This window comes from Medicago truncatula, chromosome 6 (assembly GCF_003473485.1).
Source record: "Medicago truncatula cultivar Jemalong A17 chromosome 6, MtrunA17r5.0-ANR, whole genome shotgun sequence".
In the NCBI taxonomy this organism is placed as follows: domain Eukaryota; kingdom Viridiplantae; phylum Streptophyta; class Magnoliopsida; order Fabales; family Fabaceae; genus Medicago; species Medicago truncatula.
In genome coordinates, this window is record NC_053047.1 from 24,172,075 (window position 1) to 24,184,078 (window position 12,004).

Below are 12,004 nucleotides of genomic sequence, written 5' to 3' on the forward strand. Positions count from 1 at the left end.
TTACTAATCACTTAAAATAGGTCCCTCGACCCTGTTAATGACTGCCATGTCACTAATATGATGACACGACACTGCTGATTGATTAAGTGGCATTCTGAGTCAACAAAAGTTGGTGTGAAGAGACAAAAATACCTCAGGCTTCTCAGATAGACATGACAGAACGAAAATACCCCAATCTTTGTATTCTCTTGAATTAGAAAAACGAATTGGGGATTAGGATTAGGGTTCCAAAGAGGTGAAAACATAGTGAAATCGAAATTTAAAACCTACTTCAAATCTTGTTAAAATCTAAATGAATTGAAACGTATAGTAACGAGCATTGAAGATTGAAGAACTTAGAAGGAAAAGGGTTCTGGGAATTGGAAACACGAAGATTGAAGAACTTAGAAGAAAGAACACATCAGATGGAGAAGCAAATCGAAACAAAATCGAGGTATGTAATTTAGAATATTTTTTGTGATATATGAATGTATTTTGTTGTTTTTCAGTGGTAGTTTTTGTTTTCTTCCACTTTTTCGCGAAATTGTGGTATGAACATATTTAATGAACTTAGTTTTATTTTCTTCCATTTTTTCGTTGTTTCTAATTATGGATTTTTTGGTTAATTTTCATCATGGAGGTAGCTTTGTTAGGGATTGGATTATTACTTGCAAAGGGGGGGAGGAAACATTGAAGGAAGGGTTAGATGAAGATAGGTGGAGTTATTGGAGATAACCGGTATAGTAGAAAATGATTTGAATGTGAAAAAACCTTATAGATTGTGGTGGATGTTAGATTAAGAGGTTAGTTTTAGGGTGATTAAAGTAGAGGCTGATGCTGGTGAGATTAAAGATTATACTTTGAAAAACTCTTTGCTGTTAATAGTTTTGTTGAACATAATGTGGATTAGTTGATGTTCCTAACTATAATGTTGTTAATCAAGTGGGTGAGAGTTCCCAGGTGGTTAACACTGAGAAGGGTGAGAGTTCTCAAGTAGTTAACACTAACAAAGGAAAAGGGTTATTAAAGTACAATGGTAATGAGCATGAGAAGGAAGGTGGTGCAAGTAGCAGTGAAGATGATGCTAACAATGTTAACTTTGATGATAGTGAAGATGAGAGAGCACTGAAGTTGAAGATGGGTTTGAGAAAGAACATAATGAATTTTTGAATGTTGACAGTGGTACACTAAAGTCTAATAAGGGTAAAAAGTTGAAAGTAGTAACTAGATATGATGTGGTTAACCTTGATTAAGGGAAGGAGTATGAGAGTGAAAAATTAAATTTTGATGATCCTGATCTATATGATGATGAGAGAGCACCTATTTATGATGTATTTAAGATGAGTCAGCTAACCAATAACTATGTTTTCAAAGTAGGTATGGATTTTAAGTCTCTAATAGAGTTTAAAGATGCAATCAGCGAGTGGTCTGTATTAAATGAGACTGAGATTAAGTTTGTAAAAAATTATAAAGAAAGGTGTATGATAGTGTTCAAGAAAGAATGTGATTTCCTGGCCCACTATAGCAAAGTGGCTTACAACCATACAATTAAACTAAAGACATGGTATGGGACCATAAGTGTCCAATGGTATTAGATAATGGTAGTGAAAATTCCAAGTTTGTTTCCATATATGCCCTTGATAAAATCAAAACATCTGAGATGAAAGTAATTAACTGAAACTATGATAGATCATAGAAAAACGTACACACTAGGAGTATCATTTCATACAACTTGGATGACAAAAAACAAAGTTAAGGAACTCTTAGAAGGGGATGCCAAGAAACAATATGCCTTACTTTGGAGGTATGCAGCTGAGCTTAGAAGGGTGTCAACTGGAAACACTTTTAAGATTAATGTTGAGAGAACCTCACTAACTTACGAACCAAGGTTTAGCAGATTCTACTTTTGTTTTGATGGATGCAAGAAGACATTTTTATCATGATGTAGGCCATTCATATGGTTAGATGGTTGTCCTATGAAACTCAGTATGGAGGAATTTTATTAATTGTAGTTGGTAGAGATGCAAATGACCAATACTTCCCTGTGGCATTTGGAGTTTTACAGACTGAGACCACATATTCATGGAGGTGGTTCCTTACCTTACTGCTCGAAGATACTTGAACTGATAAGAGATGGATCTTTATTTCTGACCATCAAATGGTAAAGTTTTTTTTTTTATCAGATATGATGTTATTAAATTTACATTATTGCATACTAGCTTACCTAATTTTTCTTTTGCATCAGGGACTCATATTAGTTCTTGATGAATGGTCTGACATTATTGAACATATGATATATTTGAGGCATCTTTATGCCAATTTCAAAAAGAAGTTTGGAGGTGGTGTATTGACCCGAGACTTGAAGATGGGTGCAACCAAAGCTACTTATTACCAACCGTGGAAGTCAAAGATGGAGGAGTTGAAGAACAATGATTTGGGTGCCTAGATAAAAAATACTTTTGAAGTAGATTCTGATGCTGAGTTTGAATCAGATTCTGATGATGGAGATAAGGAACTTCATAAAACTACTCATTAAGAGTTAGTTGGTGTTGTTAAAGAACTTGCTAAAAGGTGCTTAAACAAATCAAAAGAATTTTGAAAATTAAGGAAAAAGTTTAATTTGTTGGAAGCCATCAGTAGTTTTATGGGGAAGCAATATGAACACCTTCTGGTCAGAAATGACATCCTTGAGAATGGTGGTCATACAGATCCTCGTACTGCAGATCAAGCCCTTCAAAGGCAGTATGACATTGTCCGAGAAGAGCACCTAACCTTAAAAGAATATATTTGTGAACTTGAAATCAAAATCAAGGTTTTGGAAGAAGCTTTTAAGAAAAACTTCATCAAGGCTTTGACAAAGCATGAACTAGTCTTTCAAGATTTTCTAGCTAGTTCTATTGGAAGAACCAGATTAGCCTTTATGATTTATAAAGTGAGCATAAACTATGGTGAAGGAATTAGTTTTTTAGGAATGCAACACCCGAGGCTGGCGAGGGTGGAGAGTGGTCTGACTTCTGGAAGCTTCTAGGTAAAGCCGATTCACATCATAATGAGAGGGATCCTAAGACTATGCAGGTATGAGACTGCATCGTTGAAGGAATGCTTATAATAATTGTTTGGTACTACCTATATCAACATGATGCATCTTTTTTTCATTAGCTCATTCCATAAGAACTCCACAGTTATGCGGGCTTGACTAGGAGTAGTCTTTGGATGGGTGACCTTCAGGGAAGTTTATGGGAAAGCGTGTGAGTGATGACAAACCACGCTAAAAAGACTCGTGTTGGTTTGTTGGTTCAGTCGGCAATCCTGAAAGCAGTTTGGGATGTTACATTGTGGAAGGACGAGTGTTGATCGTTGCGTCAAGAGCAATAGTGTTCATGTTTCCTTCTTGATTCACTGATTCAAGAACTGGAATTGCTTAATCTTAGAGGATTTGGATCACATGACGTGATTCCTGCACGGCGGAGGAGCGACTTGCGACATTTCTCCTTTGAGTTCCGACCATTTATTCAGAAGACGGAGCTATAATTGTGAACGATTGCGTGGAGGAATGTGTAATTGAAAAGAGTTAAGGCGGAGGAACACGTAACAAAAAACGGTTACGGTGGAAGATCGTTAGAATGTGGCTGTTAGAAAATGATCACCATGGCGATAAGTCTTCAGGTGGAACAAAAGGTGCCTGCAGGCACGTTAGCACTCCAACGCTCAAGTCAGTGTAGGAAATGAGATGGAATGTGTGAAAAGTGTGGGAAAATTGAATCATACCCTGGGCTGAAGCTATGTCACCCTTATATAGGCGTGTGAGAGAATAACCGTCTCCGTAAAATGCGATGCTTCTTCATAAGGCCTTTGGAAGACACGTGTACGATGTGTGGTGCACATGGGCGTGCTTACGTGGGGTGGCGTGCACTAGAGTTAGGGTGTTCGCCTAAGTGACGGGCGTTGATCCGGAGGGCTTCTTGTCCACGTGTCAGCGTTGTATTGGTTTTCTAGCCGGACCAAAACAAGTTCTAAGATGAACCACTTCTTATTTGTTAAATTTCGTTAATAAACTTTTTATTAAATTATGATTTTCTTGTGTCCGATTTAATTCGTTCTTGTCTATGCTTAATGCCTTTTCAATTGAGAATCTGTATCGGTGATCGTGAAAATTGATCTGTATAGGTTAGTAGGATTGACAACCTGGATTTCTTCTTCTGTTCATGACAGTTCTAATTGCTTCTTTCTTAATTATAGTTAATGAAATTAAGTATGAAACCTCATGTTTTCTAATTCTTCCTTATGGGAATGCTGTAAATTTAACTAAGTTAACTTACCGCACATGTTTCCATTAGGGTTAATAGGAGTTCTAAAATCGGTTTCTTAAACCATAAGTAGACACCACATAACTGGGCTCCCTAAAGCCCGGAACGAAAATCAAAAGTTGCAGAAATTGGGCTCGTTCGCTTAAGCGTCCATCTGTTCGCTAAAGCGACCAAGCTCCAGAAGCTTACAGTAGCTGTTCGCTTACCGTTCGCTTAAGCGACCAAGTTCCAGAACTTATTGTGGTTGTTCGCTTAAGCGAACAGTCATCAGTTCTGCAGAAAAAACTCTCGGGTTCCAACCCTTTTCCATCTAAAATTCCCAATTTTGATCTCCCAACGCCCAAATATGTTTCCAAAGATTGTTTACAGGTTTTAGAACTTAAAAGGGCTTTCAAAAATACACTAAACATGTAATCAAATTCCATTCTAACATGATTCACCAAATCAACCCATTTTCACAAAACCAACAACAACAACTTAATTCACATCACAAACCCATGATTATGAACAACCAAGCTATGAATCATCAAAAACAATATCTCATGACAACAACAACATCAATTAAACATGAATCTCACCACATTTCAACAACAACATAACACAATTCAACAATTAGAGCACAATTCACAATATACCCATTTTCACATATTATGAACATGCAATTTCATCTACAACAATTCAATTATCACCAAATTCATGTACTTAAACATATCATCATAACAAGAACACGAATTTCAACAATTAATTGCAAAATAATCACTCATTCAAATAAGCACTTATGCATAGAATTAGGGAAGAAATTAAACTAAGAGATTATGATTGAAATCTAACCCCCCTTACCTCAATAAGCAATAATCCTAGCAAAAGCTTCAATTTAGCTCCTAGAATCTCTATCACCTCTTGGTTCTTCAAGCTTTCTCCCTTCTAAACTTTTTGCTCCTTCTTTTGAACTTTCTCTCTCTACCTCTCTCAAATTTTTATGAAATAAATAAAAACCTATTTTTCTCTAAAGACTAGAACTTATATAGGCTCCTCTCAAATGAGCTTAACCCTTAATGGGCTCAACTCACTCATTAACTAATTCAAAAATGTTTATACTCACTTAACGGTAAAATAATAACAACGATCACTTACCAGCTCAAAACTAATTACCACACTAGTAAATTAGTAAAATAATGGTTCTCACTTGAAACACTACAAAATAACCCTTACTCGCAAAATGACCAAAATATCCTTTTTGCACTAAAACCCATTAAAATGCATCCAATGATAAATAATCACACACAAGCACATATAAACACATATTAAAACAATTAAAAATAAATCTAGCGAAAATCGGACTGTTACAAGCATCACCACCAAAAACCACCACTTTACATTCAAACTCCCGACCCAACAACAACAAACCACATTATTTTACCAACACCAATAACTACCTACATCACCGTTAACTCAAAATAACACCAACAACGGTCACCTTATGTTGCTAACATCAACCACCACCCGCATAACCGTTATCTCAAGATGAGCTGGACGATACAAATCAAACAAAAACTCCTCATGTACACGCCACCACATCACCACCTTAACACGAAAACAACAGCGAAAAACAACCCACACAACCGAATCACCATCACCACCACCACAACTGAATCACCACCACCACGCAACCACAAAACCACCACCACATCACCACCATGACTCACCGACACACCCAGTCGCGAGGCAAAAATGGAACCCACAAAGCAAAACGAACCACCAAACAGACAAGAAAACAACCACAATCTAAAGACTCCCAATCCAAAGCAACAAAAAAATAACAAACAGTAGAATAAAAACACACAAACATAAACAACAACAACATAGCATTGACGGAGCTCCGGAACATCAAACTCCCAACAATTAACAACACCAAAAACCCAATGAGATGAAGCGAAAAAGAACCAAAATAGCTCCGGATCTAAGCAAAAACTCAGATTAACATGTCAAGAAACCGAAAGACAACCCACCACGTCCCTTGTAAAGTCGCCGGCGAGAACGACAGAGGAGGGTTAAACACTGAGGAGCTGGTCTCGGTGGCACAACACTGTACGAAAACAAAGGAGAGAACGAAGGAACAAAAGCAACCCCACCAACAGAAACCAAAAACACATAACAACATCGCAAACTGGATCCAAATGCATCTAATAACGGCGGCGATGCGACGGATCCGAAAAGAGATGCGGAGAGGTGGAAACGATGGTGCGGAGAAATGGATCTCGTTGCACCACCACTAGTGAAGGCGTGAAGGCTACATCGTGAAAACACTAGTATTGATTTGAAGGTGAATAGAAAAAGGGTACAACGGCGGTGTCTGTGGTAGAAGGCGGTGGTGTGTTACAGTTTGATTTGTTATATTGTTGGTGTCATTGATATATATAATCATGATTAGTTTGATTTTTTATAACTTGACAGTAACAAACATTTATATTTTTAGTTTTAATAAAAATTAAAATATCATAAAAAAATATCGTTCCCAGTTTTCAAATGTTAACGCACTAAAAAGAGCGGAAAGATGCACAAGGACAAGTAAGAAAAAGTGCATGATGATATTGTTGTAGTAGGCATATAAAATACAGGTGTCAACCTCATAAAGCAAGTTACTTCAAAAAGATCTAATAAAGATCTAATAAAGCAACTACTGCAATTTCATCATACTTTCCTCCGACCTCTCTAAGATATTTATTTCATCACCATCACACAAGAAACCGAACCTTTAACAACCTTCATTAAAAATCTCTTATAAATCAAAATAAAAACAACCATTGTTAAAAATCACTACCTCTTCTCTTTCAAAAAAAAAAACATAAAAATCACAACCTCTTCTAAATTCCAACACATTTTTGCTTCATTCCTCGAAATCTCTTTTAACACAAACCCATTCATTCTTCCACACCTATGGATTCTTCTATGGTGCAAGTACCAGAAAGTAAAACCACGTCGTTTTGGACAAATGAAAAACACGTAAACTACCTCAATACTATGGAAGCTTCTTTTCTTCGTACAATGTTCCAAAACAAAGGTTGTCGTTCTTCTTCTTCCCATCACAGCCGTCAAATTCTTCGACTCGATCGACAACTTCCCGATAGCTCTGAATCAACCCTTGATTTGAAACCTCACCATGGAAGCCGCACCAGAAAACACCATAAAACTTCAGGTATATGATCGTTTTTCATCTCATCTTCTTATCCTTGTTCCCAAACTGTAGGTTCGTCCTAGGTTACCAAATTCTCAGAAACGGTCCTTCCAAACACCATCTCTCAATTAGATATAGTTATTTTTTAGGGTTAAATATGTTTTTGGTCCCTATAAATATGTCAACTTTTCGTTTTAGTCCCTCTAAAATTTTCCTTCAACTTTTAGTCCCTATAAAATTTTCAATTACTACTTTTGGTCCCTATTTTTAATTTAATTTTTGTATTTTTTAATGAAATTGTGCAAAAATGTGTAAAATATTCTAAAAATAATTCCTAAAAAAAATTAGATTTTTTTAACAAAACACAAATTAAATATGAATTTTTAACCGTAAAAAATATAAAAATTCATATTAAATTTATGTATTGTTAAAAAATTCAATTTTTTTTTGGAGTGATTCTTATAATATTTTGAATTTTTCTGGAAAATTTTATTAAAAAATATGAATTCTAAATATGAGTTTACTTTAAAAGAGGGATCAAAAATGAAGATTGAAAACTTTATAGGGACTAAATGTTGAAGGAAAATTTTAGAGGGACTAAAAAGAAAAGTTGACATATTTATAGGGACCAAAAATATATTTAACCCTATTTTTTATTAGATTATTAGATAAAGATTCAATAACATTGATAAATGATCTCTTTTAATTTAACTAATGGTTTATGTATGAACTCGTAGTGTTAAATATCTTGAGAGATAATTTGTCTTACCAGTTGAGACATAACATATAAGGGTTAAAAAAATTAGATGAGGATGTTGTTAAGGTTTTAGGTTGCACATTATTTAATTTAAATTAAATTTTGTTATGCAAAGTGTAGAAATAATTATTACTGGTGGTGGTTGGAGTGCTACCTATAGACCAAACAGCACGTAAATACAGTGACAAATTCATAATAATGATAAAAAGATATTTATATATAATATTGAGATTTGTGATCTCATCTTAAAATTCAACGTGAACATGAAGGGTTGTATTTGTGATTTCATTATTAAAGTTTATTGTGTTTCACTTGTGTATTATTTAAGTTGTAGAATCAAAAGATATTTTGTAACAGAATAAAAGAATAAATAAATTATAGCAGTGAGAGTTTGAGACCACCAGAATAATATCTTCGTAATAAATAACATGTGAGAGAATATAAATCGTCTGAAAAAAGTATATTTGTACATAATTATATATTTTTTGGTAGAAATATGAAAATATCTTTTGTAATTTTAAATTATAATAATATATAATATTTATTAATAAATAATTTAATATAATGGTAAATATGAAAATGATTTTTAGACAGTAATAAATTCATACTCTATTAGGCATAATTTTAAATTACTTATTTATTTTAGGGAGACGATAGTAAAATTAGTAGTTATATTAATTTATGGGATCAAGCTTGTATCTCCTTCTTAAACATCTTTCGATGTTCTTTATCTCATCAACCGAACTATCCGCATAAAATATTTTTCACTACATTATTTTTAAGAAAATGTGAGTTTAATTTATATACACCGTCAATGTATAAAAGTTTCATACATACATTTACTGATGTATTACTACATCTACTATTGAGATATGATAATCAAATGTTTTAACTCTTTAAATGATGACGTAGTTTTGTATAGTATTTTTGTAGTGTAGTTTTGTATAGTATTTTTGTAGTATAGTATAGATTATAGGTGAAAAAATTAATGAAGCAGTGTCAATGACTTATGAGAAGAAGGTGATTTTCTTGTGTTTAAAAATAGCACTTTGAAAATATCTCAGCCTTTTTTCTTAATGTCTATTATATGGGGGAAAATATCTAACATTTCTTGTCCTTAGTTATGGCCAACTATGCTTTATTTTTCGAGATGGTTCACTTTATTGACCACCGTATTTTTTGGGCTTTTCCTTGCAACAGATTCGATGGGTCCAACAATGAGAAGAACACGGAGGAGATCATCTCAGCCGTTCAATTCAAATGATCAGGTAAGCTTTGTGTGTTGGCATGTTTTAAGCCTTTCTTCTTGTGATAAATATGAACCAAATTGCTCAATTGTATATATATTTTTTTGGGTTAATAGTGTTTTACCCCCTGTAATATAGGTCATTTCCGGTTTTATCCCCTGTAAAATATTTTTTTTGGATTTCGTCCTTGTAATTTGATGATTTTTGGTTTTGGACCTTCATGAATTTTGACAGTACAAAATCAAAGATATGATAGGGGGTAAACCGAAATTTGCTCAAATTAACAGGGGGGTAAACCGAAATTTTCTCAAATTACAAGGGGGTAAACCTAAATTTGCTCAAATTACAGGGAGTGAAATTTTCCATGAAGGTCCAAAACCAAAAAATCTTCAAATTACAAGGATGAAATTCAAAAAAAATATTTTACAGGGGGGAAAACCGGAAATGACCTATATTACAGGGGGGTAAAGCACTATTAACCCTATTTTTTTTTATTGAAAACTTAATTCTTTTGATTGATAACTAAAAGTGATTGGAAATAAACAGATAAAATGTTTGTTAGGTAAGAATTGGGAGATATAATTGCTTAGACAAAAGCTCAAATAAATATTGAGTAAATCATTAAATTGATCTTTGTTTTTGTAAGAGATTTTTAAATTAGTCATTAATATTTCAATTAGATCTCTAGTCTCCGTCTTTGTCAAAAGTTTTTTGATTAGATTCTTATCTTTAAAATATCAATTGAGAAACTTTTGACAAAGATAAGAACTAATTTAAAATATCAATAGAGTCGTTGACTAATTTGAGAATCTCTTACAAAGACATAGACCAATTTAATGGTTTATTCAATAAATATTATTTAGACACATAAAATAAAAAGAAAAATAAAAAAGAATGAAATTGAATAATGTCAATTGATGTAACTAAATAATCTTTGTCAATTTTTTTTCTTTTTATGGGAGGGTGTTTAAATAAAATAGATTTGTGATTATGTCTTTGAATGATTTTCTCAAGAATTGGTTCGAGGATATTTTTGGTGCTTTTCTTTTTGGTGATAGGATATTTTTTGTTTGTAGAAAAGTGACTAATATGGGTGATCTATATGTGTAGGTGGTCCCACAAGTAGAAAATGAAAGCAAAGGTGTAGCGCCCTATAATGGCGACTTTGACAAAGGAGCAGAAAATTAATGTTTTTTTTTGGTTATATGCAGAAAATTAATGTTTAGTGTACCTCTTCTACCCACAATCAAATTATTATAATTTTTTTGGTTACAACAATCAAATTATTATCAACAAAAGATACACATTTAATTTTATTTTATTTTTGTCAATTTTCCGACTATAATTTATCTTTTTTTTTTTCTTCAACTTGGTAGTTTATTTTTGTCAATCTATCTCATTTGTATTTAACTTCTTCCCAAAGGTTAGTTTTTTAGCATTAGATCAAACCAAGATCACATCCTTACCATACTCCCTCATCACTAGATTTTGTAATTTTATTATTTTAAAACTATTTTTTAAAAACAAAAAATATATTTCAAAATTAAAATAAACATATAAAAATAAAAAATAAATTTAAAAATATGGAAATTAATTTTCCAAAATTTTAAAAAATATAAATAAACTTTTTGAAATAAACTTGTTTTCAAAAAATTTAATTGTGATTTTCGAAGATTTAATTTTTGTAATTTTCAAATTTAATTATGATTTTCCGAAACTTTGAAGAATTCTCGATTTCACCTTCAGGTAAGGTTTTACATTTTTTTCGAAATAAAAAAATTCTAAAAAAATTTGGAAATTAATTTTTGAAAGATAAAAAAATTAAATCTTCGAAAATCATAATTAAATTTTTTGAAAACAAGTTTATTTCAAAAAGTTTATTTATATTTTTTAAAATTTTGGAAAATTAATTTTCAAAATTAAGTTTATTTTTTATTTTTAAATGTTTATTTTAATTTCGAAATATATTTTTTGTTTTTAAAAAATGATTTTAAAATAATAAAATTACAAAATCTAGTGATGAGGGAGTATGAGAAGGATGTGTTCTTGGTTTGATCTAATGGTCAAAAACTAACTTTCCCATGATGGGAAAAATTAGCCTTTCCCATGCTAAACTTCACCTTGTAAATCACATTCCATAAAGTTGCACACTATGTGCCTATTTGAAACATTTTCCAAAAACTCTTTTTTAGTTTTTAAAAATTTAAAAATTTAAAACTTTTTTGCTAAACTATTTTTAAAATTACATATTTTTAAAAACTGAAAACAAACAGGCTCTATATCTTTACTTTTTCAGGGTTGATTTTTCCCCCTCACTCTATTTCTACGAACAAAGGCATGGAAGATATTTTATAGTTTACGTGAAACCATCCATACCAACCTACAATACTATATACTTTAGTCAAAAAGAAAATACTATCATGCATAGGAAAATGATATATTCCTATTAAGTAACATGTGTGGAGACTCCTGAATGAATGGTGTTGTCCCAATGATACGAATATATCAAGATGGTGACAAGATAGGAGTTTCTAACCTT

At 32.5% G+C, this 12,004-nt stretch overlaps 1 protein-coding gene across 1 annotated transcript; it reads left to right on the forward strand.

Annotated features, from left to right (window-relative positions):
* The first annotated feature begins 6,944 nt into the window (after positions 1-6,944).
* LOC25479707 (uncharacterized) lies at positions 6,945-10,796 on the forward strand. Its single transcript, XM_013587854.3, has 3 exons — positions 6,945-7,482; positions 9,419-9,486; positions 10,576-10,796. The coding sequence occupies exons 1-3, from the start codon at positions 7,224-7,226 to the stop codon at positions 10,651-10,653; spliced, it is 405 nt and encodes a 134-aa protein (XP_013443308.1). The 5' UTR covers positions 6,945-7,223; the 3' UTR covers positions 10,654-10,796.
* The last annotated feature ends 1,208 nt before the right edge of the window (positions 10,797-12,004 follow it).